The sequence below is a fragment of the Elaeis guineensis genome, chromosome 10 (genome assembly GCF_000442705.2).
Source record: "Elaeis guineensis isolate ETL-2024a chromosome 10, EG11, whole genome shotgun sequence".
Lineage (NCBI taxonomy): Eukaryota > Viridiplantae > Streptophyta > Magnoliopsida > Arecales > Arecaceae > Elaeis > Elaeis guineensis.
In genome coordinates, this window is record NC_026002.2 from 14,102,246 (window position 1) to 14,127,209 (window position 24,964).

Genomic DNA, 24,964 nt, shown 5'->3' on the forward strand with positions numbered 1-24,964 from the left:
AAAAATCATCTTTTCAAATTACATTCTTCATTTCAAATTAATTTTTTTTTAAATATCTAAAAAAATAGATCTAAAAAAATAAAAAATTATAATTCTAAATTTTAAAAAATAAAAATTTTAATTTTAATTCAAATAAAAATCAACATTTCAAATTATATTCCCATTTCAAATTAATTTTTTTAAAAATATCTAAAAAAATACATCAAAAAAATAAAAAAAAATATCATAAAAAAATTTAAAAAAATAAAAATTCTAATTCTAATTTTTTAAAAAAATAAAAATTTTAATTTTAATTCCAATAAAAATTATCATTTCAAATTAGTATCCCTATTTCAAATTATTTTTAAAAAAATATCCAAAATAAAAAAATACCTCAAAATAAATTAAAAAAATTAAAAAACAACATAAAAAAAAAAATCAGAAAAAAATAAGAATTATATTTCTAAATTTTGAAAAAAATAAAAATTTTAATTTTAATTCAAATAAAAAATATCATTTCAAATTAAATTTTTTAAAAAATATCTCAAAAAAATAAAAAAAATATCTAAAAAATAAAAAATACCATAAAAATAAGAAAAAAAAGTAAAAAATAAAAAAATAGAATTATAATTTTAAATTATAAAAAATTATAATTTTTATTTGAATTCAAAAAAATCACTATTTAAAATTACTTTCCCCATTTCAAATTAATTTTATTAATAAAATATCTCAAAAAAGAGAAAAATACCTCAAAAAAATTAAAAAAATAAAAAAGGTCATAAAAAAGAAAAAATTAAAAAAATTATAATTATAATTTTAAATTTAAAAAAAATAAAAATTTTAATTCTGAATAAATGAGACACATGAGACTCTGTGTATCCATGTCCACAAAGCATAATATCCGATCACTTGAAACGGCATTTTCAAAAATAGGCTTAAATATCAAAAAAATAGAAAAATATAAATTTAAATTAAAAAATAAAAAAAATAAAAATTATAATTTAAAATTTAAAATAAAAATTTTAAATTTAATTAAAATAAATTTTAATTAAAAAAGAGTAAATGAAATAAAAATTTTAATTTTAATTCAAATAAATTTAAAAAAAATAAAAAATCAATCCGTATCATCTCGTACTGACTTATAGCAGCAAAACTGTATCGCACTGAGTGCTTGGTAAAAGCACCATAATGTATTGGAATCTTACCGACCTATACCGGCCCATACCGCACCGTACGTAACTGTTCGTGCCCGTACCAGATCGAGATATACCAGTGCGGTCCGATTCATCTCATTTATCAAAAAATTGGCTTGAACTTTGATGGTTCCCCACCGACTTGTCTGATTTAGCTTATTTTTAGATATTTTAATAAATATAATTAAATTATTCGATATATTATTATTATTTGCGTTATAATTTCTATAGCCCTTTTAGTATAACTTTTTATCTCCTAATGTTCTGAGACACATGAGAGTATGTGTATCCATGTCCACAAAGTATAATATCCGATCACTTGAAATTAAATAATATAAAATAAAATTAATAATTAATAATATAAAATAGAATAAAAATATCAAGTGTATAAAAAATAGTATATTAAAAGTTTCAAAAATACTAAGTACAAATTTAAAAAATACTAAGTCCCACAAAGATATCGTGGTGTCCGTGGTCGTTTAGACCTTTTCAGGAAGGTCCTCAACAGCTTCTCTGCTCCTGTATCTGCTGTGATGGCTCCTCTCCTATATCAGTGGAGGTCTGCTGATCATGCTGCTCAAGAATAACTGATGCTGTCAGATCATCTACGGACTGAACGACCCCCTCAACCCTCTCATCTGGATACACGGATGGGCCTGAAAAGAAAGTGTTATACTCATGTGGCCAATTGGTACCCGGTGATGTCATCTAGGAATGTAGGAAGAAGAAGGCACTGCCATCTGTGGATCAAAAAGTGGTGGCATCTGTGCAACGTCTAGTGATGACATCTGCGGAATATGCGGTGATGGCATATGTGGAACACATGGTGACGACGTATATCTCGTATCTGGCGCATCGACTGCTCCATACCAAAGCCGCCGCTGGGGGCCGCAGTAGGACTGCCGTCGATCGGCCCCCGTAGGGCAGTCGCTGGGGGGCCACCGTCGGTCGGCCGTCGATCGCCCCCGCAGGGCAGCCGCCGGGGGGCCACCGTCGGCCGACCGCCGTCTGCAGACGAGGGGGGAGGGCCAACGAGGGGGGGCGGGTGGGGAGGGGGCGACCGCCACCTGCTCGCCGTCGGGCCAAAGATGTGGAGGGGGGTGGCGCGCGGCGCCGACACGCCGTCGACGCCGCCACAGGACCGCCGCCGACACGCCGTCGACCGACCGCCACAGGACCGCCGCCAGCCGAGCAAGGGGGAAGGGCGCTGCGAGGGGCGGCCGAGCAAGGGGATGGGGTGGCCGCCAAGGGAAGGGGAGGGGCGGGGCGGCCGTCGCCGGCCCACTGACGAACCAACGACATTCGGGGGCACACGGGTCCGCCGCCGGCCGGCTATCGCCGATGGGCCAAGGAAAAGGAGAGAAGAGGGAGAGAGACAGAGGAAAAGGAAAGAGAGAAGAGGGAGCTCACCACCGCCGTCAGAGCTCACCGTTGTGTTGTCGTGCCGCTAGAGAGGAGAAGGAAGACACCAAAGGGAAGATCTGCTTTTTGTCTTTTTTTTTTTGGGTCTTAACCTGGGAAAACACCATGGGAGATGGCATTTTTTTTTTTTGATATTTTTTTGGAATATATATTTTAATTAAAATTAATATTTTTATATTTTTAAATTTAAATTATATTTTTTATTTTTTTCTATTTTTTTATTTTTTATGGTATTTTTTTAATTTTTTTGAGGTTTTTTTTGAGATTTTTTTTTAAAAAATTAATTGAAATGGGGATAGTAATTTGAAATGATGATTTTTATTTGAATTAAAATTAAAATTTTTATTTTTTAAAAAAATTTAATTTTTTTATTTTTTATCTATTTTTAAAATTTAAAATTTATATTTTTTTTATTTTTTGATATTTAAGTCCATTTTTTAAAATGTCAAGTGATCGGATATTATGCTTTGTGGACATGGATACCCAGAGTCTCATGTGTCTCATCTGTCTCAGAATTAAAATTTTTATTTTTTTAAATTTAAAATTTTAATTTTAATTTTTTTAATTTTTTCTCATTTTTTTCTTTTTATGGCTTTTTTATTTTTTTAATTTTTTGAGGTACTTTTTTTTGAAATATTTTATTAACAAAATTAATTTGAAATGGGAAAAGTAATTTGAAACAGTGATTTTTTTGAATTCAAATAAAAATTATATTTTTTTATAATTTATAATTATAATTATAATTTTTTTATTTTTTACTTTTTTTCCTATTTTTATGGCTTTTTTTATTTTTTTAGGTATTTTTTCTCTTTTTTGAGATATTTTTTAAAAAAATTAATTTGAAATGGTGTTTTTTATTTGAATTAAAATTAAAATTTTTATTTTTTTCAAAATTTAGAAATATAATTCTTATTTTTTTCTGATTTTTTTAATGTTGTTTTTTATTTTTTTAATTTTTTTGAGGTATTTTTTATTTTAGATATTTTTTAAAAAAATTAATTTGAAATAGGGATACTAATTTGAAATGGTGATTTTTATTTGAATTAAAATTAAAATTTTTATTTTTTTAAATTAGAATTATAATTTTGATTTTTTTTTCAATTTTTTTAATGATGTTTTTTATTTTTTTGACATATTTTTTTTAAAAAATTAATTTGAAATGAAATGATGATTTTTATTTGAATTAAAATTAAATTTTTTATTTTCTTAAAATTTAGAATTATAATTTATTTTTTATTTTTTTAGACTCATTTTTTAGATATTTTTGAAAAAAATTAATTTAAAATGGTGAAACAATTTTGAAATGATGATTTTTATTTGAATCAAAATTAAAATTTTTATTTTTTATAAATTAAATTATAATTTTTATTTTTTTTATTTTTTTAAAAATAAATAATTATAGCATCGTTTAAAATGATGTTTGAAATAGCATTTTTTAGGTAATGAAGTCGGAGTTATGACGGGCCACGATTAAAATTGTGCCACTTTTGTTTTGTTCTGCGGCCTTTGCTGGTTACCATCAGTTATACAACTTTTCATGTATTTTGCAAAAAAAAAAAAAAACTGATAATATATTTTGATAATAAATAATAGATAAAATATATTAGTTGGAATGTCTTCGTCAAACCCGTTACAAATTGTTTTATAATATAATAACGGTAAAAGAAAATTTGAGACAGAAGTGAACAAATATTATATCAGTCAAAATCTACCATCAGACGTAGCTCTCCAACCAAAGATAAGGGAGAGAAGGAGAGAGGTAATTTTTAAACAAGATAAACAATTTGGAATAATTGTTAGGCAGATAGACGACCTGTGGTGATGCTACGATAAGGCCAATAAACAATGGTTCTAGAGAAAGCAAAGAAAATTGAATACCATTGAAGAAGAGATGCTTGAAAAATAAGGTTGAAGGGATAAAATATTGTATAAAGTGTAAATTTTTCTACTTTCTAGCATGCAATAAACTAAATAAAACTACAAATTATTTGCATGAATGCACAGCAGAGCATCCGCTATGCATCCATATATTTCTTCCTTTCTATGATAGTCTCTCACTTAACTTCTCATATATTGGATCATACATTAATAAAAAAACCCTTCATAGAATGGAAGAAATTGTATGAAGGCTTTATCTAATTAATCTATTAATAAATTGCATGTAAATTATCGTTAATTTTGTATTAAATTTGAGTTATAAATGAATTTGCATGACAGAAGCATTCAAGATAATATGCAAGGACAATTGCCAAAGTAGCATGAGAGGAAGGATCACATGCCTATTGCCTAGGTGGCAGGCCACCCTGCAAGCAAAGGCCCTTTTTTTCCTTTTTTTTTCGGGTAAAGCAAGCAATATGCTTTTGGATGCTAGGCTCTTCTTTAGAGTCCTATTCTTGTTGTTTGTTCAACATTGCTCATGAATGATACAGAATACAGACACTCTACGGCATGCATCTTCGTCTAATCTCTAGTTAAACCAGTCAATTCAAGAAGCTCTCAACACTAGGCAAATGCTTGAATAGCACCACAGAGCATGAACCAAACCGGTATTAAGTACTGGAAGAAGATCAAATAGATGCAGGAGGAGGAAGAGAGGAAATGACACTTTCAGCAGGGGATCATATAACATCTTCACTCATTCATGATACAAAGCCTTCCTTCTACATCAACAACAAGCACCCTCATTCAAATTTCCCCAAATATTCTTCCACACAATGTGCACGACATGTAGGAAAAGCATAAATGACAAAGCATAAGAAACGAGGCTACAGTAAACAATCAAAAACACATTTTTCGCCCAAGAAAGCATGCTTGTGCTTTCTATTCCAGCTTCACCAGGAGCATAAGTTAATGCACGACCAGAAGCCATCAGGCCTTTGAGGAAGGGAAAAGGCTGCTGCTCAATGCCAGTGCTCAGTGTTTGCATATAGCTCATACATGAAGTGACGAAGAAAGAAGCTTGAGACTTCACCGAAAGCAGATGAAGGCAAATGGACGCAAAGACCTCTCAATGCAGCAGCTGCTGCTTCTTTAGCACCTCCCTTTTCTCCCTTGTCATAGATACTGTTCATGAATCCGAGCTCGGTTCTCCTCCCACCACATCCTTGCATGCAACTCGCCAAATCTCTCCCGGCTGCAACAATTTATATCATCCAAACCAAGAATCAGAAGCCAAAACAAGGCACAAGCAAAAGGTTTGTTTATGAGAAAAAATAAGTGTAACTAAGTGTGTCAAAATCTGGTATTCAGTGGCTCAAAACGAACCAGCAAGACCCTGTCAACAAGGCAAGCTCGGTTGAGTCCACGTGATTTTTGTAGGTTTGGCATAAAATCTCATGGGTAGAGATGCCAGTGGGTCAGGTCTCAGCATAGCTTATGCAGATTGAATAGGTCCAAACCAAATTCATTCCACTCCTCTAAATAGGAGGTTCTGGGTTTAAATTTTGGTGGTGTTGATTTCTACACATTTGACCCACATAATTCTAATAAGTGGTAAATTATGAAAAACAACATATAAAATAAAAGAAATCTCCAAATCTCAATGTCATGACTACGTTTTTAAGGCGTATAGGTCCCATAGAGGCACACCATAGTAAATGAGCCCTACTAATCCTTCCGCTCCTCATTTGTCTCTGGTGCTTGCTTCAATACTTCAGTCATAGCCCGCCCATTCGTTTACAGTTTAGAACAGGAAAAGGACGGAGTACCTGAACCGTACACGGCGGAGCTCTCTAATGCCACCAGGAAGCCCCTGGATGGTAATATAAACCCCGGGCGCATCCTCCTCCACCCACTCCCTCTCCTGGTCACTGGCATTGCTCACTGCCACTGATGGCTCCCCCGATTGGTCCGCCGGAGATGAGCTTGTTTGCACCGATGCATCCATCGATGATGTCTCCATCTTTGCTCCACTGATGCTTGACAGCTTCAGTGTTGATGTCAGACCACCTGAATCATGATAATAGCGCCCATGATGGTGGTGGCAGTGGTGGCTGGAACGGTGCTCAAGTGAGTCTGATGATGTGTAACCCATCGCTCCACCACCGCCACCACCCATCAATGGCCTGTGAAAGTTATGGGGAAGCCGTTCTTTGTTTAACGGCGGGGTCACTGGGCTGTCCTCCTTCGAGCTCTGAAGAAAGAAATACAAAGCCACGAGTTAACCAAGGCCTGAAAGAGTTTGGACAAAAACTAAGAAGGATGGTTTGCTGAGAAGGCCTTTATACAAGTCTCACCTCATCTTCGGAGCCAGGAGGGATGGGGAGGGGGGCATCCTGGCGATTGAACCTCTGGACGTTGTAGAGCTCCATGACCTTGTCGTAGTTCTCGGCCCACCAACGTTGAGCTTGCCACCTGTTAAACATCTCCCGGCTGTGCCATTCAACCAAAACCAGCATCACAATTCAAGCATTTCCAATGTTCGGTAACACAGTTAAAAAGAATTCTACAAATTATATAAAATTGCTTGAAATATTCTCGATTCCATGGCCAGAAGGATCTTTAAAACACTTTTTGTAAATGACTTAATCAAAAAGACGTATTTGATAATTCACTAATTTATTCAAAAACTGTTCGCAACTACTTTGATAGATACCACATGTTAACAATGTCATACATCACTGTTGGTGGTAAAGTTGTTGCTGTCCAATGTTTAAATCCTTACCTCTAGCCCAATTGCTCCCTATGGCAAATTCTATTCGCATGTAACTAAAAAAGGGGGAAAAACTATTGTATCTAAATACAAGGTTGGTTAGATTATATTCATCTTGTTTTTCAGAAAGTTGTTTTTATTTGACCAAGGATAATTTAGTACAAGTAAAAGACCTTCATAGAACTATTGTACCCAAAAAAGGACCTTCATTCTAGAGGATATGCTAGGTCATTTCTTGTCATCTAAATTGTGAGAGTTAAAACCCAGTTACTTGGGGATCCTCTCTACTTCTTCTCAGCCATCACTGTACATTATGGTGCATCTCACCAATCATTAAGGCAACTAAACAATCAATGGTGAGACTGCCCATCAAGGATAGTAGGTTTGACCATTTTGACATACCTAAGGTAGTAATCATGTTAGATATGAACTGGATCTATCATTAAACCCTCAGGCCCTCTTTGCATATGGGATTAATAGAATATTCTGATGTTGCTTTCCATTTATGTCTGCCCTTGCCCCTTTTCATTACTTCTAGTTTTTGGACAGTTTTTAGTAATGTGCCACCAGGATGCCTGCCTCATGAGGACTAACAAAGCGCAGATCCAGGTTTGATGGAATTATTGGAGACCAGTGGTCCACTCCCCTACTTAGGTGTGTCTGGCAGTTATTCCTAGGATAGGACCGGAGAAGTGGTTATTCCGAGGTCTATTCTGCATTCCAACTATAAGACCTAAAGTTAATGAGGTAATATGATTCTATGTTTAATTCCGAAATTCTGCCTTGTCAAGTTGGATATGGATTTGGATATGTTACCAAATCCATAGGCTCTGGTATTGCATTCAGCAATAGCTTATGGATTCGGTCTAACCAGATGCAAACTAGAAGACATAGAAGACAGGAGAAAGGATATTAAAGTCAAGGATATAGAATGCACATTTTCACAGTACACAAATTCAAAAAAGAGAAGCAAGATTCACTAACTCAAAATTAGTTGGCCATAAGGCCTATTTCAATGCTGGAAGCTCAGCTGCCTGATATTTCTCTCCTCTGGAAGTAGTTGTCATTTAGAGTAGAAGAAGATGGAGTTTGGTAAAGTATGTCATCTCAAAAATAGTAGGGCTCCAGATCATCAGGTAGTCAAGCTACCCTACTCATTTTCCCGAAAATTATGTTGATGTGCAAATATGGGGCCATGCAACAAATTATATCTGTAATGAATCTGACATGACGTATCACCAACCCGCCTAGCTTTGATAAACATATGCTGCCCTTACTTCTTCCACATGTAGCTATAGGTGAGAAGAAGCATGAATGATATGGATTGCTACTTGATCAAATATTTTATTACTTTTGTAGTAAAAATATTTTTTAACTGGCACATTTCTCGTCTCTCTTCCTGTAGTGTAATAACTACAAGGCAGTCTATTCGCTAACCGAGAACATGTACAGAGAAGGGTAGACCACTGAAGGAGAACATGAGAAGGGCTCAACAGATAGTCCCGGAGAAGGCTTTGATCACACGTCATCTAAACTAGAAGGCTTTCACATCCATGTCAGCTTTGCGAGCTGTCCACCACAATATGTCTTACTTCATAAAGCGTTGGACAGCTCCGAAACACAAGAAAGTTTAAATTTTATCACATGATTTAGTCAAAGATATTTTATTATTTATATTTTCTCATAAACAAACACCAACTGAGTTATACAAAATTTTCTTTTTCTCAACCTCGAGAGAGATTTAAATTTTAAGAGGCCTTTATCTTAAAAAATGCAAATGTTTGCATCCTATAGGCAAGTGATAGTTGCAAGAGGTGAAATGATATTTTTGCCCAAAGAAAGACAATAAATTTGTAGTTTTTTTTTTTAAAAAAAAAGGAACTTCTATAAAAGTTTAGAAAGAAATTGAAACAGGATCAGTGGGAAATCTAATAAGGAGACAGGTTTCATTCTCTCCTTCTCACTGGTGTGAGAAACCAACTAATTTAGATTCTCATATTCTTAATCAAAATAAAATTAAGAACTTTGCTCACTTATAAGCTATGACCATTTTATAGCTAAACTTTATAGGAAAGATTTTGGACTCTCAACTTGAGGCCTGGTTAGCCCTGTGGCACTCTTATAACCAGCTATATCTAAAACATAGCTTGTCGTGTGAAGCACATAGCCATATCTAACAGCTATGACAGATCTGAGCCCCCAATTACCAGAGATTGGACAAGGCATCATAATCTATGGGTCGTTGCACCGGGCAGCTGGCAGCTGCAGCCTAAACCTTGTCCTATGTAAACACACCAGATCCGATAACCATGTGGCCCCCACATGTCACAACAACATTAAAGGCCAGAGTTTTCTAGTGCATCCACTGATTCTGCCCAATAATCCACTCAGTTACAGCTTGAAGTTTCATGCCAAACTTCAATTCAGTACTCATCTCAGCATTCTTCTTCTAACACATTGAATTATTAACCGAAGTTCTCAAGAGTCTCATAGTGATACAGCCAGGCATCGCACCAGGCGAATCCCCATCTCCTCCACTCAATTGCCTGGCAATCAGTAAAAATTTTAAATGACATACTGAACTCAATCCCATGAAACTTGATATAGCTAATAACTCATCCCAAACTAAGTCGGCCCATCACCGTTATAAAATTAGCACTGTTAGTAGAAGGTGGACCTTTTGTCTTCACTCTTTAGAGTCTAGGATGCCTTCAACGAGTCAAGCCAAGGGCCACAGTACTAATTAAGGACCACCAACGAGGATAAAAGACAATTAGGGAAGCCGGAAAAAGAGTAGAGTGATACTAACCGGGCAAAATACTTCCAAACATAACCAGTTAACCACTTTCCCCACCTCTTGCTTTATTTGCTTTTTTAAACTCCACTTTTCTATAATAATAATAATAAATATGTAATAAATTCGAAGGACATTCTGTGAGAGATCCCTGATTACAGCGACGCGATTGCGGAGGGTGCGAGATCCGTGCAGAGGGTTTCCAAGTTTAGACAGGCCAATTTGGCTATGTTTCGAATCGAAGCGAAGCACAAAAATAATCCGACACCAGAACGAATTTGGTCACTTTTTGGGGTTCATTTTTGGGTGCCACAAGTGATCCTTCTGCGAACTCTACGTCTCAGTCTCTGCCTAGTTCATCAACTGCGTCAACTACCGGTGACTACAGCGCAAATTTCAACACCACCCAGAACCTATTTTCCAGCCCTTTGGCAGATATGAACTAGCACTCACCTCACCGAACGTTTCCAGATCTCGGTCGCAAACAAAGACAAAGATATGGCGGTGCCGGTGACCGCACCGCCGATCCCGGCCCCAGCCGCAATCCAAGCGAAACAACGAAATAGAAACAAAAGGCGAAACCGAAGGGCGTACCTGAATCTAATCCTCTTGAGGTCATTCCCCCCTTGGGGGAGAGAGAGGAAGGTGATGAGAACCCCGGCTTCGACCTGGGCCACCCACTCCTTGGGTTCGTCTTCCTCCTCCATGAACACCCACGACGACCCCGTCTCCGTCCGCCCGCTTATCGACGGCGTCCCCTCCCCGCTCGACAGCGCCCTCAGCCGCGCCTCCATTTCCCTCCCGTACGCCCTCGGAGTCGACCCCGTGCTTTCCACCGCCCGCCGGTACGCGTGGTGGAACCGATCCGACCCCGACGCCCCGTCTGAGTCCGCATACACCGCGCCGCCGCCGGTGCCTCCCCCGTGGGGCCGCCCCGACCCCGCACAGGGCTTGCAGTGTCTGTACGCCCCCGACGCCTTCACCGCCATATCCTTGAGCTGACCCCCCACCTCCCAAATGAAGAAACCCCCAATCAGCCCAAAAATCAGCAAAAAAGAAAGAAACAAAGAACCCAACAAACAAAAACTCCAGCTCCACTTCGACATCTCACCTGGGCGGTGAGGGATTTGATGGCCTGACGGGTGCTGGGCGTCCCGCCGGCGGGATCGTGGTCGTCGTCGTCGGTGGCCAGGTCGTGGAGGGGCCCGCCACCGAGCTGCTTCGAGCACGCGATGCAGGTCAGCATCCCGGCTGGATCCGGCGGCACCGACAAGCTTCTCCAGCGGATCGAATTCGATCCCGGCAGGAGGAGGCCGGATCTCGGCAACGGGTGCGGGGGGGAACCGAGAGGTACGAAAGGCGTTCGACGTTTGGTTCTTTTAAAGCGAAGCGACTGCTCGGCCTCTTTGACTGACACTGCGAGAAAAAAAACTGCTGAATCTGAAATTCTTCTGACAAAAGGGAACAGTTCACCAAAATAGTTATCATGACAATGGGGAACATTTCCTTACATCACTATGTCATCAATAATCATTTGGGTAGGTTTAAACATTTACTATTTATATAAACCATTGATGCGATTTTTTCATCGATGCCGAAAGTTCATGAATTATTAGGAGAGTTAGGAGGTGTGTGAGGAGAAGATTGAAGAAAAAGCTGAAGGAGAGACGGAAACGATAACAATGACGAATTATTGCGAAGAAGTAGGAAGAAAGAAAAAAAAAGAAAAAGAAGATAAAAATTTTGAAAGTTTAGATTTTTATTTTTTTTAATTTTAACCAAATTTAAATATTAAAAAAATAATTTTTTTTATTTTTAAAATTTAAATATCTTTCGAGCCATCAGTTGGAGACATGCTCATCAATCTCGCAAGATCATCATCTATCATTATATTGATATATTTTCTCTCCATCCCGAACTCGAAGATGTTGCTGGTAGTGATGGCCGACGAGCCACATTGTCAGTTCTACTGCTGAAAGAGTCTACTATTGGAAGAGTTAGGGATGTGTATGAGGAAAGAATTGAAGGAGAAGTGGAAGGAGAGATAGAAAAGTTTAAGAATAGTTAAAAATAAAAATAATAAAAAATGATGAATTTAAAGTGCTTCATGAAATCAGAGCCGTCGGTCTTCACAAGATAACTTATAATCTATATTATACATAAATATAATTTTTATTATAATATTTATTTTTAAAATATATATAAAATAAATAAATAATATAAAATATTTTATATTTTAAAAAAATTATAATCCATGTGCCGCATAGAGTTATAAGCTAGTTGTATTAACTTTGGAGCTCTAATGCAGTTCTCTCTTACCATCACAGTATCACACGGAAACTTGAAAAATTATCCAGAGCACTAAGCAAAATTTTAAGCATGCAAATGTGCATTTAATATTTGTCTCACAAATTTGTTATTCTCCAAATAATAGAAAATGGTTTCAATCTTCAAATCACGTCCAGACAACCTAGAAAAATTTGAAGCTTGCAAATATGTGCATTTAATATTTCTCTCCTAGCTTTGTTATTCTCCAAACAAAAGAAAATGGTTTCGATCTTCAAATCGCAAATGAACCATCCAAACAAGAAAAAATAGAACTGAGAGGTTCAGGACTATGTATGCTAATTCAACCAACAAAACAGTGAGTCCGTAGCTGTGCTTAAGCATCGGATTAATCTACTTCAGATGAACACTGGATCGGTAAAGTAACTGTTTTGTGCAATTTAAAGATTTTAATCATTCCATTTACGATTATTTTCCAAAAATTTATTAGAAAAAATCTACCTATTCTGAGTGATTGAATTGATGGAGGTAAATAGCATGAAAAATGTGAAATATGATATCAGAGTCTCTAATACAGCATCACCCTTCCTTTTCCTATTTAAGCTAGTTTAGCAATTGATTCAGTGTCTTTCATTTTCCAGATGGACCGGATAGTTTAAGCCCTGCTTGATATGATTAGAATTTTTGGTTTTTGGTTAAAAACTAGAATACAAAAATCAAGACCAAAAAAATGTTTTGCAGAACTGTTCTTTTTTGTTTTTAGAAAACTTGTCTGGGTTTTGATGGAAAATGAATGTTATTAAAAGGAACAATAAAAGCCAACAGGTCCTGTTTTACCCCCATTGCTTTCACCATAATCAATGTGACTATCATCACCATCAATAGTTCACGCCGAATATGTGTATTTTCTAATTTTTTTTTAAAAAAAATTATTTTCAGATTTTGAAAAATAAAATACTACATTTGTTGGCGCCAATCCCCTCGTCGCCTGGTCGCCGAGAACGAGCGCCTGTAAAAGAAAATCTACGCTGACCGGAGGCGACTCCGACGGGGACCCTCCGACGGTCAAGTCAGAAAGGAGACTGGGCAACAGTAAAAAGGAGACAAGGAGCTCTACGAAAGAGAGTGAGAGGGAGAGAGAGAGGGAGAGCTCGAGGGTGTCGAAAAAGGACCTCTTAGCACTGTTGCCCTTCCCGATTTATAGTAGGAGATGGTATGGCCTCGCCGTCGGTGATGTAGACAACTGGAGAGTTGTCAAATCGTCGGAGGTTGTTACGCCGTTGACAAAGTTGACAGGTCCTAGGAATTAATTCTCGTCCTTAGCAGGACAGCGCCCCAGGCTCCCTGGCAGGACAGCGCCCCAGGCTCCCTGGCAGGACAATGCCCCCTAGCGTTCGTACGGCGCCTACTTGATGGGACTGCAGCCCATGCCGCCCATTCAGCGTCTAGGAGGGCCTGATAGGAAGTCGGTGATGGGGGGTCGGCTCTCAGGCGATCGGAGGCGACGTAGGCCTGGTAGGCCGATCTGCTCCGGTCGGGGCATAGTTGGTAGTCACTGTGGGTGTCGCCCATCGTTGGTCGGATGGAGTCGGTCGGTCGGATGGAGTCGGTCGGTCGGACGGAGCCGGTCGGTATATCCCAACAGTTGCCCCCCCACTCCTGAGCCTGATGTCGCATTGGCCCGCGTTTTCACGCCGGCGGGACGTAGGACGAAAGGAGTGGATTCTTTACTGCCTCCTGTCTTAAATTTGCTGACCTCACCAGCGGATAATCCGGACAAATCGATGTTGGGTGTCCCATCGTTCGGTGACTTGACGTCGGTCAATCCGGTGTCAGGTGATCGGGTGCCGGACGATTCGGTGTCAGACGACCGGATGCCGGACGATTCGGTGTCAGACGACCGGATGTCGGATGATTCGGTGTCAGACGATCGGATATCCGGCGCCTTCTGGGGAATGCAAACCGCCATCCAACGCCGGCTTTGGGAGCGCGGGCCGCTGCCAGGCGTCCCATCGGGGACGCGAATCGCCGCGGGCGATTTAATTCCGAATCGCGGCCTTTCCGCCACGCGTCAGGGGTTGTTGGGCCGGCGTCCTTTGCATTTAATGAAGGCGACGTGGCCCTTCTGGGATGGGTGCGCTGAACCGCCGGATCGAAAGAGGGCCCGGATGCCGCCACGTGTTGCTCATCTGAGAAGTCTTGGTCGGCGCGGCGTCATCTCGATCGTCGAACAGCTCTATATATAGGGGGCCACTTGTACTCGAAGCTCCATTTCTGACGGTTTTGCTGCGGAGACTCTGCCCAAGCGGTCTCTCCGTCGTCGACGGCAGCTGCGTCCACCCCCACTCTCGCAAGGGTTCGTTCGGGGTTCGTCCCCTCTTCTGTTTTGCTCTAGTTTTTCTTAAAACCCTTTCTTTTCCTTCTCCCTCTTCTTCGGTCTTGTCTTCTTCTTGGTTCTGGTGTTATGGCTAGAACCTCACCTCAGGAGGCTCGGTCGGAAAACCCGACCGATGACCTTCGGTTGACTCCGGAAGTTGAGGTTTCCTCGCTTTCGGGGCCGAATGTTGATCGGCTTCGGGATCAGTATCATATCCCAGAGCAGTTCCGACTTTCCGCCCCAGGGGCCGGTGGTCGGGTTAACAACCCGCCCGCGGGCCAGGTGGCATTGTACGTCGAGGACCTCCGGGCTGGTCTTCGGCTTCCGATTCCGGAGTTCGTCCGAAATCTGCTAGATTATTACGGACTCTGTCCGGCGCAACTGGCGCCGAACTCGGTTCGGCTGATAATCAGCTTCGCCCTGTTGTGTCAGCTCCTGCCGACCAACCTTCGGATCTCTCTCTTCCGGGCATTTTTTATCCTCCGACCCCATCCTAAGGCCCGAGGGTGGTGGCTCTTCAATCCCCGGAAGGGTCTTTCCTTCATCACTGGCCTTCCATCGTCCATTCACGAGTGGAAGAACCAGTTTTTCTTTGTTTCTTCTTCTTCTCCCTGGGGCTTCTCTTCTCATTGGGGCATGTCCCAAACCGAGGCAAACGAGAACAGCCGGGTGGAGGTGGACAACCGGGAGGACTTCCACCGACTCAAGGACATGTCGGTCCCGAAGCAGAGGGAGCTTGTTACCGAACAAGCCCTCTATGATGCTGGCCTGAGCCTGGTCCCCCACCTAGGTATCATCCGATCCCTCGGTTGTCTTTTTATTTGGCATTTGTTCTCGAGCATATATTGATCCTTTTGTCGGAATCGTAGGGACACCGTCGAGGATGAGGCTAACCGACGCTGAAATCAGACAATATGCGGCAAGGAAGAGGCCGGCGTCCGGGGCCGGACCCTCACGACCGTCGAAGAAACCCTCAACAGCGGCGCCGACCGTTGCAGCGTCGGGGACCAAACAGTCGGAGCCGGTGATCACACTCTCGGCTCCGACGGTGCAACCGGTGGAGCGGCCGGCGGGGGAAGTGGCTGAAGAAACGTTGGCGGCTTCGCCGACGAGAGTGGCGTCGGACGCCGTTCGGGAACCCGAACGACATCCAACGGCATCTGGAGCTGCAACGGGGGGTGCTCAGTCAAGCTCGAGCATCCCTTCCTTGCCCGATCAATGGACCGGGGCGGCCGATCGGGGGAAAGCCCCGATGGCCCCCGCCGATGACCCAAGGTCGGGGAGTACCGCCGCGTCACCTGGCGCTCAGGCCCCTGAAGGATTGTCGGCCCTGGCCGACCATAATTTGGCCAGGAGGCTATGCCAGGGGATCCTTCTCCCAGCTGATGTGGAGGTCCTGAGGTCTCGGCAGGTAACCGAGATGCTATCTTCGTTCTATCCGACCATGGTCGGGGTAAGTTCCACTTCGTCTCTTCCCTTCTTACTGTTCTCATTATTTCGCTTTCCTGACGCAGCGTCCATGTTTGCAGCTAATTTATACCATGTCTGAACTTGAGGCCGGGTACTGGAGGTTCGGGAACATCCGGGCGGCCTGGAAGGACAGGGCGACGGTTGTCGAAGCTGACAAGGCGGCGCTGGTCGAACACCTAAAGCAGTCGACCGACCGGGAGGCGAGGCTGGAGGACAAGGTCTCTCATCTCGAGTCTGAACTCAAGTCGGCCCGAAAGGAGGCCAAGTGCAAGGGTCGGACAGCACACCATCTGCAGCGCGAATGGGACGGCGTTGCCACCGAGCTCGAGGCCGAACGCGAGCAGCTCCGGGTCAGCCTGAAGAACCTCGCCAAGGCTGAGGAGGACTTGTCGATTGCCCAGGCCGATGCCGACATAGCAAAGGCATAGGTGAAGTCGGCGAAGGACTCTCTCGATCGGGCGGAAGCGGAGGTGAGGTCGGCGAAGGAGTCACTGAATCGGGCGGTGGACGACTTCCGTGGCTCCTACAGGTATCGGGAGGAGCTACTGGAGACCGGCTTTGCATCGTACCGGGTGGGGTATGAAGATGGTCGAGATGCAGTCCAAGCTCTGTACCCGGAGCTGGACCTCAGCGGTATCATTCCACCGGAGGCTGAGGACCAAGCCACGGAAGAGATGGCCGACCCGTCGTCGGGGGACATCGCTGCGGTGGGAGAGGCCGTCCCGGAGCAGATTGCCGAAGGAGAGACGGTCCTGACTCCAGACCGAGCTCCGGCCCATGATCCAATGCCGACCGTCGATCCGACGCCGATCGTCGATCCAGCGTCGTCCGTCGATCCAGCACCGTCCGTCGATCCAGCGCCGGCCGCCGACCCAGTGCCGATCATTGTAGATACACCGGTCATCCTCGAGCTTTCATCAGTCGAAGAGATCGACTCCGAAGGATGATCGTGGCCTTATCCTCCTTTGTTGTTTTTTATTTTTCTTTGCGCACTTGTAACCGGGCTTCGACCCGATTTTGTAGACTTAAAAGGACTTAAGAAATTTCTGATTTCCTTTTCGACTTTTTTTTTTTTGCCTGTCAGGATATACCTGTAGTCGTGGGGTCATAAGGTCGGAGAGATGCAGTCCCGACGTACCGCATTAGGGCACCCTACAATATCCCGATTTGTCAGTCGAGATAGTCGGTAGTGCGTCATAGGGTAAGCAAGACGAACTCCGACCATTAATCGCCCGTCTTTAGGCCTGGACCAGACGTCCGTCATTAGGTCATAAACCGAATGCCAGAGTCGAACGTACGTCATCCTGGCATGAGTCGGGGGTCGACCGACTTCCAGGCACGAGTCCGTTGAGTCGGCCGTGCCGGCGGAGTCGAAGGTCGTTCGGGGGGACGAAAGTCGATCGACTTTCGGGTGCACCCCGATGACCCGAATGTCGTCTGATGCGATCGGTCGGACTGTGTCTGGTACATCATCCTACATGATCGACACGTTTGGTCGGGAGAGCGATGGCAAGTCGAGTTTTCGCTACCCAGACTTAGGTCGGGTACTTGCGTCGCGCCGTGTGGTAAACGGGGGTAAGCCGAATACCCTTCGACCGGTCTCGACCCGGTCGGCCAGTCGTGAATGCGATGTTGGTTGCTAGGGTGCTTTGCCCTTCCCGGTCGGAGCGGGGCCGGCGAGTCGGCCGATCGTTCCGCTCAATCATTTTGGCCGGGAATTTTAGATGTAGAAGGAGTGTAGCTCCCGTCGTCGCAGATGCGTCGGTCCTTTAAGCATCCGATGCATCGTCGGCGGTCGGTCCATCGGTTCGTAGCGGATCGTCAAGTCCGAGTTGGGACACCGGGGACTCGCATCCCTTGGTGAGCGCCGAACAACAGTCGAAGAGTCGGCATTCCAGACTCCGAAGTTTAAAACTGAGTTCGTATTCCAAGTGAGGGGGATACAGAGTTCACTAATAGTACATCCTTAGATTGTCGGCGTTCCAAGTCCGTAGGATGATCGTCCCTTCTAGGGTCTCCAGCCAGTAAGCTCTCGGTCCGTAGGTGTCGGCTACCTTGTAGGGTCCCTCCCAGTTCAGGGACAACTTCCCCTGGTCTAGGGGTTTCGAGACCTCCGCCTTTCTCAAGACCAGGTCTCCGGGTCGGAAGAGCTTCGGCTTTACTCTGGCGTTGTAATATCGGGCTACTTTCTGTCAGTAAGAAGCCATGCGAAGTTGAGCCTCGTCCCGAAGCTCGGGGAGGAGGTCTAGGTCGGCTCTCCGGCACTCGGAGTTGTTCGGCTCTTGATACTGCTCGACCCTAGTTGATGGTAGCCCGATCTCCAGCGGGATCATGGCCTCCGTTCCATAGGCCAGGTTGAAAGGCGATTCCCCGGTCGGGACCCGGGGTGTCGTCCGGTACGCCCATAGGACGGAGTTCAACTCCTCGACCCAGAGACCCTTGGCTTCGTTCAGTCGGGTCTTGAGCCCGTGTAGTATGGTCCGGTTGGTCACCTCGACTTCGTCGTTGGACTGTGGGTGCCCGACAGAAGTCAATCGGTGAGTGATGCGAAACCTCGCGCAGAAGTCTCTGAAGTCCTGGTTGTCAAACTGTCGTCCATTGTCGGTGACAATGGTATGCGGCAATCCGAACCTGAAGATGATGAACTTCTGGACGAAGTCCTCCATCTTTCGCTCAGTAATCTGTGCCAGGGGCTCGACCTCCACCCACTTGGTAAAGTAATCGATCGCGACGACGATGAACTTCCGTTGTCCGGACGTCGGAGAAAAGGGTCCGAGTATGTCGATTCTCTACTGGGCAAAGGGCCATGGGGCGATAATGGGAGTGATTTGGCTGGCTGGCTGGTGTTGTACATTGGCGTACTTTTGGCATTGTTCACACTTTCGGATCAGCTCAGCCACATCCTTCCTCATGGTGGGCCAGTAGTAGCCTTGCCGCAGGACCTTGTAGGCCAAGGATCTGCCCCCCAAGTGACTCCTGCAGATCCCCTCGTGCACTTCTCTGAGTGCGTAGTCTGAGTCGGTCGGTCCCAAACACCTGAGCAAGGGAAGGGAGAAAGACCTTTTGTAGAGTCGGCCATCCATTATCACATATTGGGTGGCCGACCATCGGAGCCGCCTGGCCTCCGCGGGATCTTCAGGACTGATCCCGTCGGTCAGGTACCGAACAATCGGATCTATCCAACTTGGTTCGGCCGTTAGTTGCAGCACTCCTTCGACCTTGTCGATGCTCGACTGCCCGAGATTCTCCACGAGCATCTGGCCCAAAGCGTCGTAAGCTGAAGTCGCCAGCCTGGAGAGTGTGTCAGCCCGGGCATTCTCCGACCTGGGGATATGGAAGATCTCGAAGTACTTGAGGGGTGCCACGAGATCTTTTACTTTTTGGTGGTATTTGGCCATGGTCGGATCCCGCGCCTCGAACTCGCCTTGGATTTGCCCAACGATCAGTTGAGAGTCGGAGAAGACTTTGAGCCGGTCGACCCCGAGCTCCAGCGCCAACCTTAAGCCTGTGACGAGCACCTCATATTCGGCCTGATTGTTGGAGGCCTTGAAGTCGAATCGGAGGGCGTGTTCAGTAACCACTCCCTCCGAGTTGGTGAGCAGGAAACCAGCCCCGCTCTCCTGGGCGTTTGAGGCTCCATCGATGTGTAGTACCCAGGTGGACACCAGGTCAGGCTCGGAGACCGCAGCTCCTTCAGGGTTCTCGCCTTCCGATCCTTAGTCGGTCGTCGGGCACTCTGCGATGAAGTCGGCGAGGACCTGGGCTTTCAAGGCAGGTCGCGGTCAGTACTGTATGTCGAACTCGCTGAGCTTCATCGCCCACTTTGTCAGTCGTCCCGATGTGTCAGGTCAGCGCAATATCGCCCTCAAGGGCTGGTTGGTGAGGACCACTATGGCATATGCCTGGAAGTATGGTCGGAGTCGTTGTGCGGAGACGGTCAGGGCAAAAATTATCTTTTCTGTCTCTGAGTACCGAGCTTCAGCGCCGCGAAGCACTTTGCTGGTGTAGTATATAGGTTGATGAATTTGGCTCTCGTTCTCTCGGACGAGGACCGAACTAACCGCCTTGGGAGAGGTGGCCAAATAGAGATACAGCGTCTCTCCAACTTCCGGCTTCACAAGCAACGGTGGGGAAGCCAGGTACCCCTTCAAGTCCTCGGAGGCCCGCCGACACTTGTCTGACCAAGAGAAGCCCCTTGCCTGCCTCAGAGTCTTGAAGAACGGGAGGCACCTTTCAGCCGATCGAGAGATGAACCGGCTGAGGGCGACGATTTTTCCATTCAACTGTTGGACTTCTTTCTTGGTGTTCGGATGGCAGATGTCGATGATGGCCTTGATCTTCTCGAGGTTAGCCTCGATTCTCCGTTGCGAGACGAGGAATTCGAGGAACTTCTCCGAGGTCACTCCAAAGGCGTACTTAGTCGGGTTCAGCTTCATCCGGTGTCATCGTAGAGTGCGGAAGGTTTCTTCGAGATCCTAGATATGATTCGGAATCCGCAAACTTTTCACCAGCATGTCATCGATATATACTTCCATGTTGCACCCGATCTGGTCTTTAAAGACCTTGTTGACAAGTCGCTGGTAGGTGGCGCCGGCATCTTCAGTCCGAAGGGCATTACTTGGTAGCAGTAGAGGCCCTTGGGGGTCACGAAAGCGGTGTGCTCCTCGTCTTTAGGCACCATCCGAATCTGGTTGTATCCGACGAAGGCGTCCATGAAGCTGAGCAGTCAAAATTCGGACGTCGCATCCACCAGCTGGTCGATCTTCGGGAGTGGGAAGCTGTCCTTCGAACAAGCCCGATTCAAGTCGGTGTAGTTGATGCAGATCCTCCACTTTTCGTTGGTTTTCTTCATCATGACAACATTGACGAACCAATCGGGATAGGTGGCCTCTCTGATGAAGCCCGCCTCGAGTAGCTTGTCCACTTCTTCGTCGATGACCCTCTATCTTTCCAAAGCGAAAGACCTTTTCTTCTGCCTCACCGGCCTCATCGTTAGGTCGATGTTGAGTCGGTGTGTCATCATCTTCGGGGGAATTCCTGCCATATCCGCCGCCGACCAGGCGAATACGTCGGTGTTTGCCTTTAGTAGCTCCACCAGATGTCGTCGCTCGGGGTCGGGTAATTGAGACCCGACCCACACCTTTCGATCGGGGTTTCCCGTTATTGCGATGGGAATGAGCTGTTCGGCCGGTTCACCTTGTTCTTCCTCCTTCCGTTGGTCTAGCTTGTCGATCACTAGGGAGCCCTTCAACTCCTCGCTTTGAGCGGAGATCTGGAAGCATCGACGAGCGAGCTGTTGGTCTCCGCGCATTTTTCCGGCTCCGTTTTTGGTCGGAAACCGAACCAGGAGGTGGTACGTCAAAACTATCACCTTGAGGGCGTTTAATCCAGGTCTTCCAAGTATGGCGTTATAAGCCGAGGACACTTGGACGACCGCGAAAGTCAAATGGACTGTGCTTTGTCGTGGTTCGGTGCCAACCGTTACGGGTAAAGTAACTTCTCCTTCCGTTGTAACGGCATCCCCAACGAAGCCTATTAGGGGTGTAGAGATCCTCTTGAGTCGGTCGGTCGATAGTCGCATCCGGGAGAAGGTCGAGTAAAACAAAACGTTCGTCGAACTTCCATTATCTACAAAAATCCTTTTTACATCATAGTTTGCTATCGTTGTCGAGACAACAACAGCATCATCGTAGAGAGTTTGGATGCCCCGGACATCTTCTTCAGTAAAAGTAATTACATCGTCCGGGCGTGGCTTCTTCGTCGGCTCCCCTCCAGCAGATGTCCCCAGGCCCGACTGTTTGGAAATCATGTTGATGACCCCGACCGTAGGCTGATTAGTCGTCGCTTCTTCAGTCGGCTGGGGTCGTCGGTCGGCAACGGGTTGAGTCAGGGGGTTCCTCCGGAATTTACCGAGATATCCTCGGCGGATGAGGGCTTCGATCTCATCCTTAAGCTGGATACATTGCTCGGTATTGTGGCCGTGGCTCCGGTAGAATCGGCAATACTTCCGTCGGTCGAGGCCCTTTGCCTTCAGAGGCGGAGGCCGTCGCAGGTACTCTTCCCCTTCGATTTCCATCAAAATCTGCGCACGAGGAGTAGAGAGGGGAGTGTAAGAATCGTACCTGGGGTGCATCGGCCTTGGACTCCGCCGTCGGGGCGACCTCTGGTCCCGTGGTGGGGGTGAGACCCGACTGTCAGTCGGGGTCTGCTAGGCACAGTGGGGTCCCGACCCTTCCTCCGCTTCTCCTTCGGGCCTTTGGGCTCGGCCAGACGCCGATCGGAAGCTCCCTCGTCGGTGCGCATATACTTGTACGCACGTTCCAGCAGCTCGACGTACGTTCGGAGGAGGATTTTGTCCAGGAAGTAGGTGAACCGGGATGCCCTCAGCCCGTGCTTCATGGCCGAAATGGCCATGTCCTCATTGAGGTCCCGAACCTCGAGCGTGGCCGCATTGAACCGCGCCACGAAATGTCAGAGCGTCTCATTTTCTCCTTGTTTAAGAGAGAAAAGGCTGTCCGATGTTCGGGGCGGCTTTCGGCTAGTGCTGAAGTGGGCCCCGAAGGAGTGCTCAAGCTACCCGAAGGAGTGAATACTTCTCGATCAAAGACTGGAGTACCAGGCCCTGGCAGCTTTGCATAGTGTGGCGGGGAAGCCGATGCAAAGGAGAGCGTCGGTTGCCCCTTGGATCGTCATGAGAGCTCTGTAGCTCTCCAAATGGTCGATTGGGTCGGTGGAGCCGTCGTAGGGCTCCACGTGCGGCATCTTGAACTGACTGGGGATCGATTTGTCAAGGATGAGTCGGGAGAGAGGTTGGGTGGTCTGGAAATCAACATCATTCGAGGACTTCTGGCTGTCGATCTGCAACTGGGCAAGTCGACGATCGATTTTCTCGAACCTGCGTTCGTAGTTGTCAATCCGTCGGTGCTGAGAGACCCCAGGGGTGGAGTCTTCCGATGAATCTGAAAGGGAAGCGGACGGTGCTCGCGGCCGCTTCTCCTTCCTCGCTCGCTCCAGCTGGGAAGGAGATGGTCGTTCAAACCGACGGTTGTCACGCCGCGGACGCCCCTCCTTCTTTTGGTGGGAGTGCTGTGACAGGTGCTCCGTAGGGGGCGAGGGAGATCGGTGCGGACGTCGGCGGCTGCTCCTGGAGGGCATCGGATGCGCCGTCGGTTGTTCGGCCGGTGAAGGCGGCTGTCGGACTGGTTGCCTTTGAAGGCTCTTGACCGCGTCTGTCAGTACGATCATCTGCCGAACTATTGCCGCGATTTGTGCCTCCGTGGTCACTGCGGGATGCGGAGAGCTGGGTTCCACCATGGAGGGCGGAGGGGAGGCCTCTTCCCGACGGGAAGAGAGCCTCGCCGACCCAGTGGCCCTCGATCGTTGAGCTCTTGTCTTTGTCATCTCGAATTTCATGGGGATAAAGTACCGCTACCTTGTTTTGCCCCCTTTCTAGCGCGCCAATCTGTTGGCGCCAATCCCCTCGTCGCCTGGTCGCCGGGAACGAGCGCCTGCAAAAGAAAGTCCACGCTGACCGGAGGTGGCTCCGGCGGGGACCCTCCGACGGTCAAGTCAGAGAGGAGACTGGGCAACAGTAAAAAGGAGACAATGAAGCTCTACGAGAGAGAGTGAGAGGGAGAGAGAGAGAGAGCTCGAGGGTGTCGAAAAAGGACCTCGTAGCACTGTTGCCCTCCCCAATTTATAGTAGGAGATGGTATGGCCTCGCCGTCGGTGATGTAGACAACTGGAGAGTCGTCAAATCACTGGAGGTTGTCACGCCATTGACAAAGTTGACAGGTCCTAGGAATTAATTCTCGTCCTTAGCAGGACAGCGCCCCAGGCTTCCTGGCAGGACAATGCCCCCTGACGTTCGTACGACGCCTACTTGATGAGACTGCAGCCCATGCCGCCCATTCAGCGTCTAGGAGGGCCTGATAGGAAGTCGGTGATGGGGGGTCGGCTCTCAGGCGATCGGAGGCGACGTAGGCCTGGTAGGCCGATCCGCTCCGGTCGGGACACAGTTGGTAGTCGCTGTGGGTGTCACCCATCGTTGGTCGGACGGAGCCGGTCGGTCGGATGGAGTCGGTCGGTCAGACGGAGGTCGATCGGATGGAGTTGGTCGATCGAACGGAGCCGGTCAGTATATCCCAACAACATTGATTCCAACAAGTTTAGATTTGCGATCAGCAGGACCGGATGGTTAAGAATCCGTAGTGAGTCCTCGTGGGATTTCCTTCATATCCGTTAGGAGTTTGAGTGGCCAGGAACTAAAAGAAACTAACCCAGTCAAGGAGCTTACTGGGATCCTCAATAATGTTCATGTAGACATGCTTAAATATGTCTAATGTACTAACAAAAATTTTACATGCAGCAACATGTGCACTTCCTATTTGCACTAAAGGAGAATTAAAAACCATAATTTATGATTTGTATTCTAAAATATAATGTCGATTCTTGAAAATCATTGCTCCAATGCAGGCTTACGTGATAGGAAAATTTTTTTTGTTGTTTGATTGAAGTTTTCAAATATGAGGGATTAGAAAAAGATGTTTAGTAGAAATATAATTTTTATATTTTATGAAAAAAAAAATTATGTCTTCAAAAATATTTTTTTAAAACCATCAAAAGATTTATGATTGAAATGAATATTCTCTTCGTAGCAATGCCTCAAATCCTACTCCACCACAATCTATGGCCAAAAATATCTTTAGCCATCAATTTTTTTAATTTACAAATAATGATAATATATAGAATTGAATAAGATTTTTTTTTGCATTGAGAACATAATGGGCATT

General features: G+C 45.4%; 1 protein-coding gene across 3 annotated transcripts; it reads right to left on the reverse strand.

Moving 5' to 3' along the window:
- Positions 1–5,212: 5,212 nt before the first annotated feature.
- Positions 5,213–11,480, reverse strand: LOC105053114 (protein Brevis radix-like 1). 3 transcript variants are annotated; one of them, XR_003802002.2, is made up of 5 exons: positions 11,151–11,480; positions 10,634–11,049; positions 6,830–6,965; positions 6,183–6,726; positions 5,213–5,727 (listed from the first exon to the last, which is right to left on the reverse strand). XR_003802002.2 is itself a non-coding variant. In XM_010934155.3 (5 exons), the coding sequence occupies exons 1-5, from the start codon at positions 11,283–11,285 to the stop codon at positions 5,649–5,651; spliced, it is 1,179 nt and encodes a 392-aa protein (XP_010932457.2). In that variant the 5' UTR covers positions 11,286–11,477; the 3' UTR covers positions 5,213–5,648. The 3 variants fall into 3 exon arrangements, 2 of the variants coding, with proteins under 2 accessions (XP_010932457.2, XP_010932455.2); XM_010934155.3 differs by having other exon boundaries at positions 6,302–6,726; positions 10,634–11,037; positions 11,151–11,477; XM_010934153.3 differs by having other exon boundaries at positions 6,302–6,726; positions 11,151–11,477.
- Positions 11,481–24,964: the final 13,484 nt, after the last annotated feature.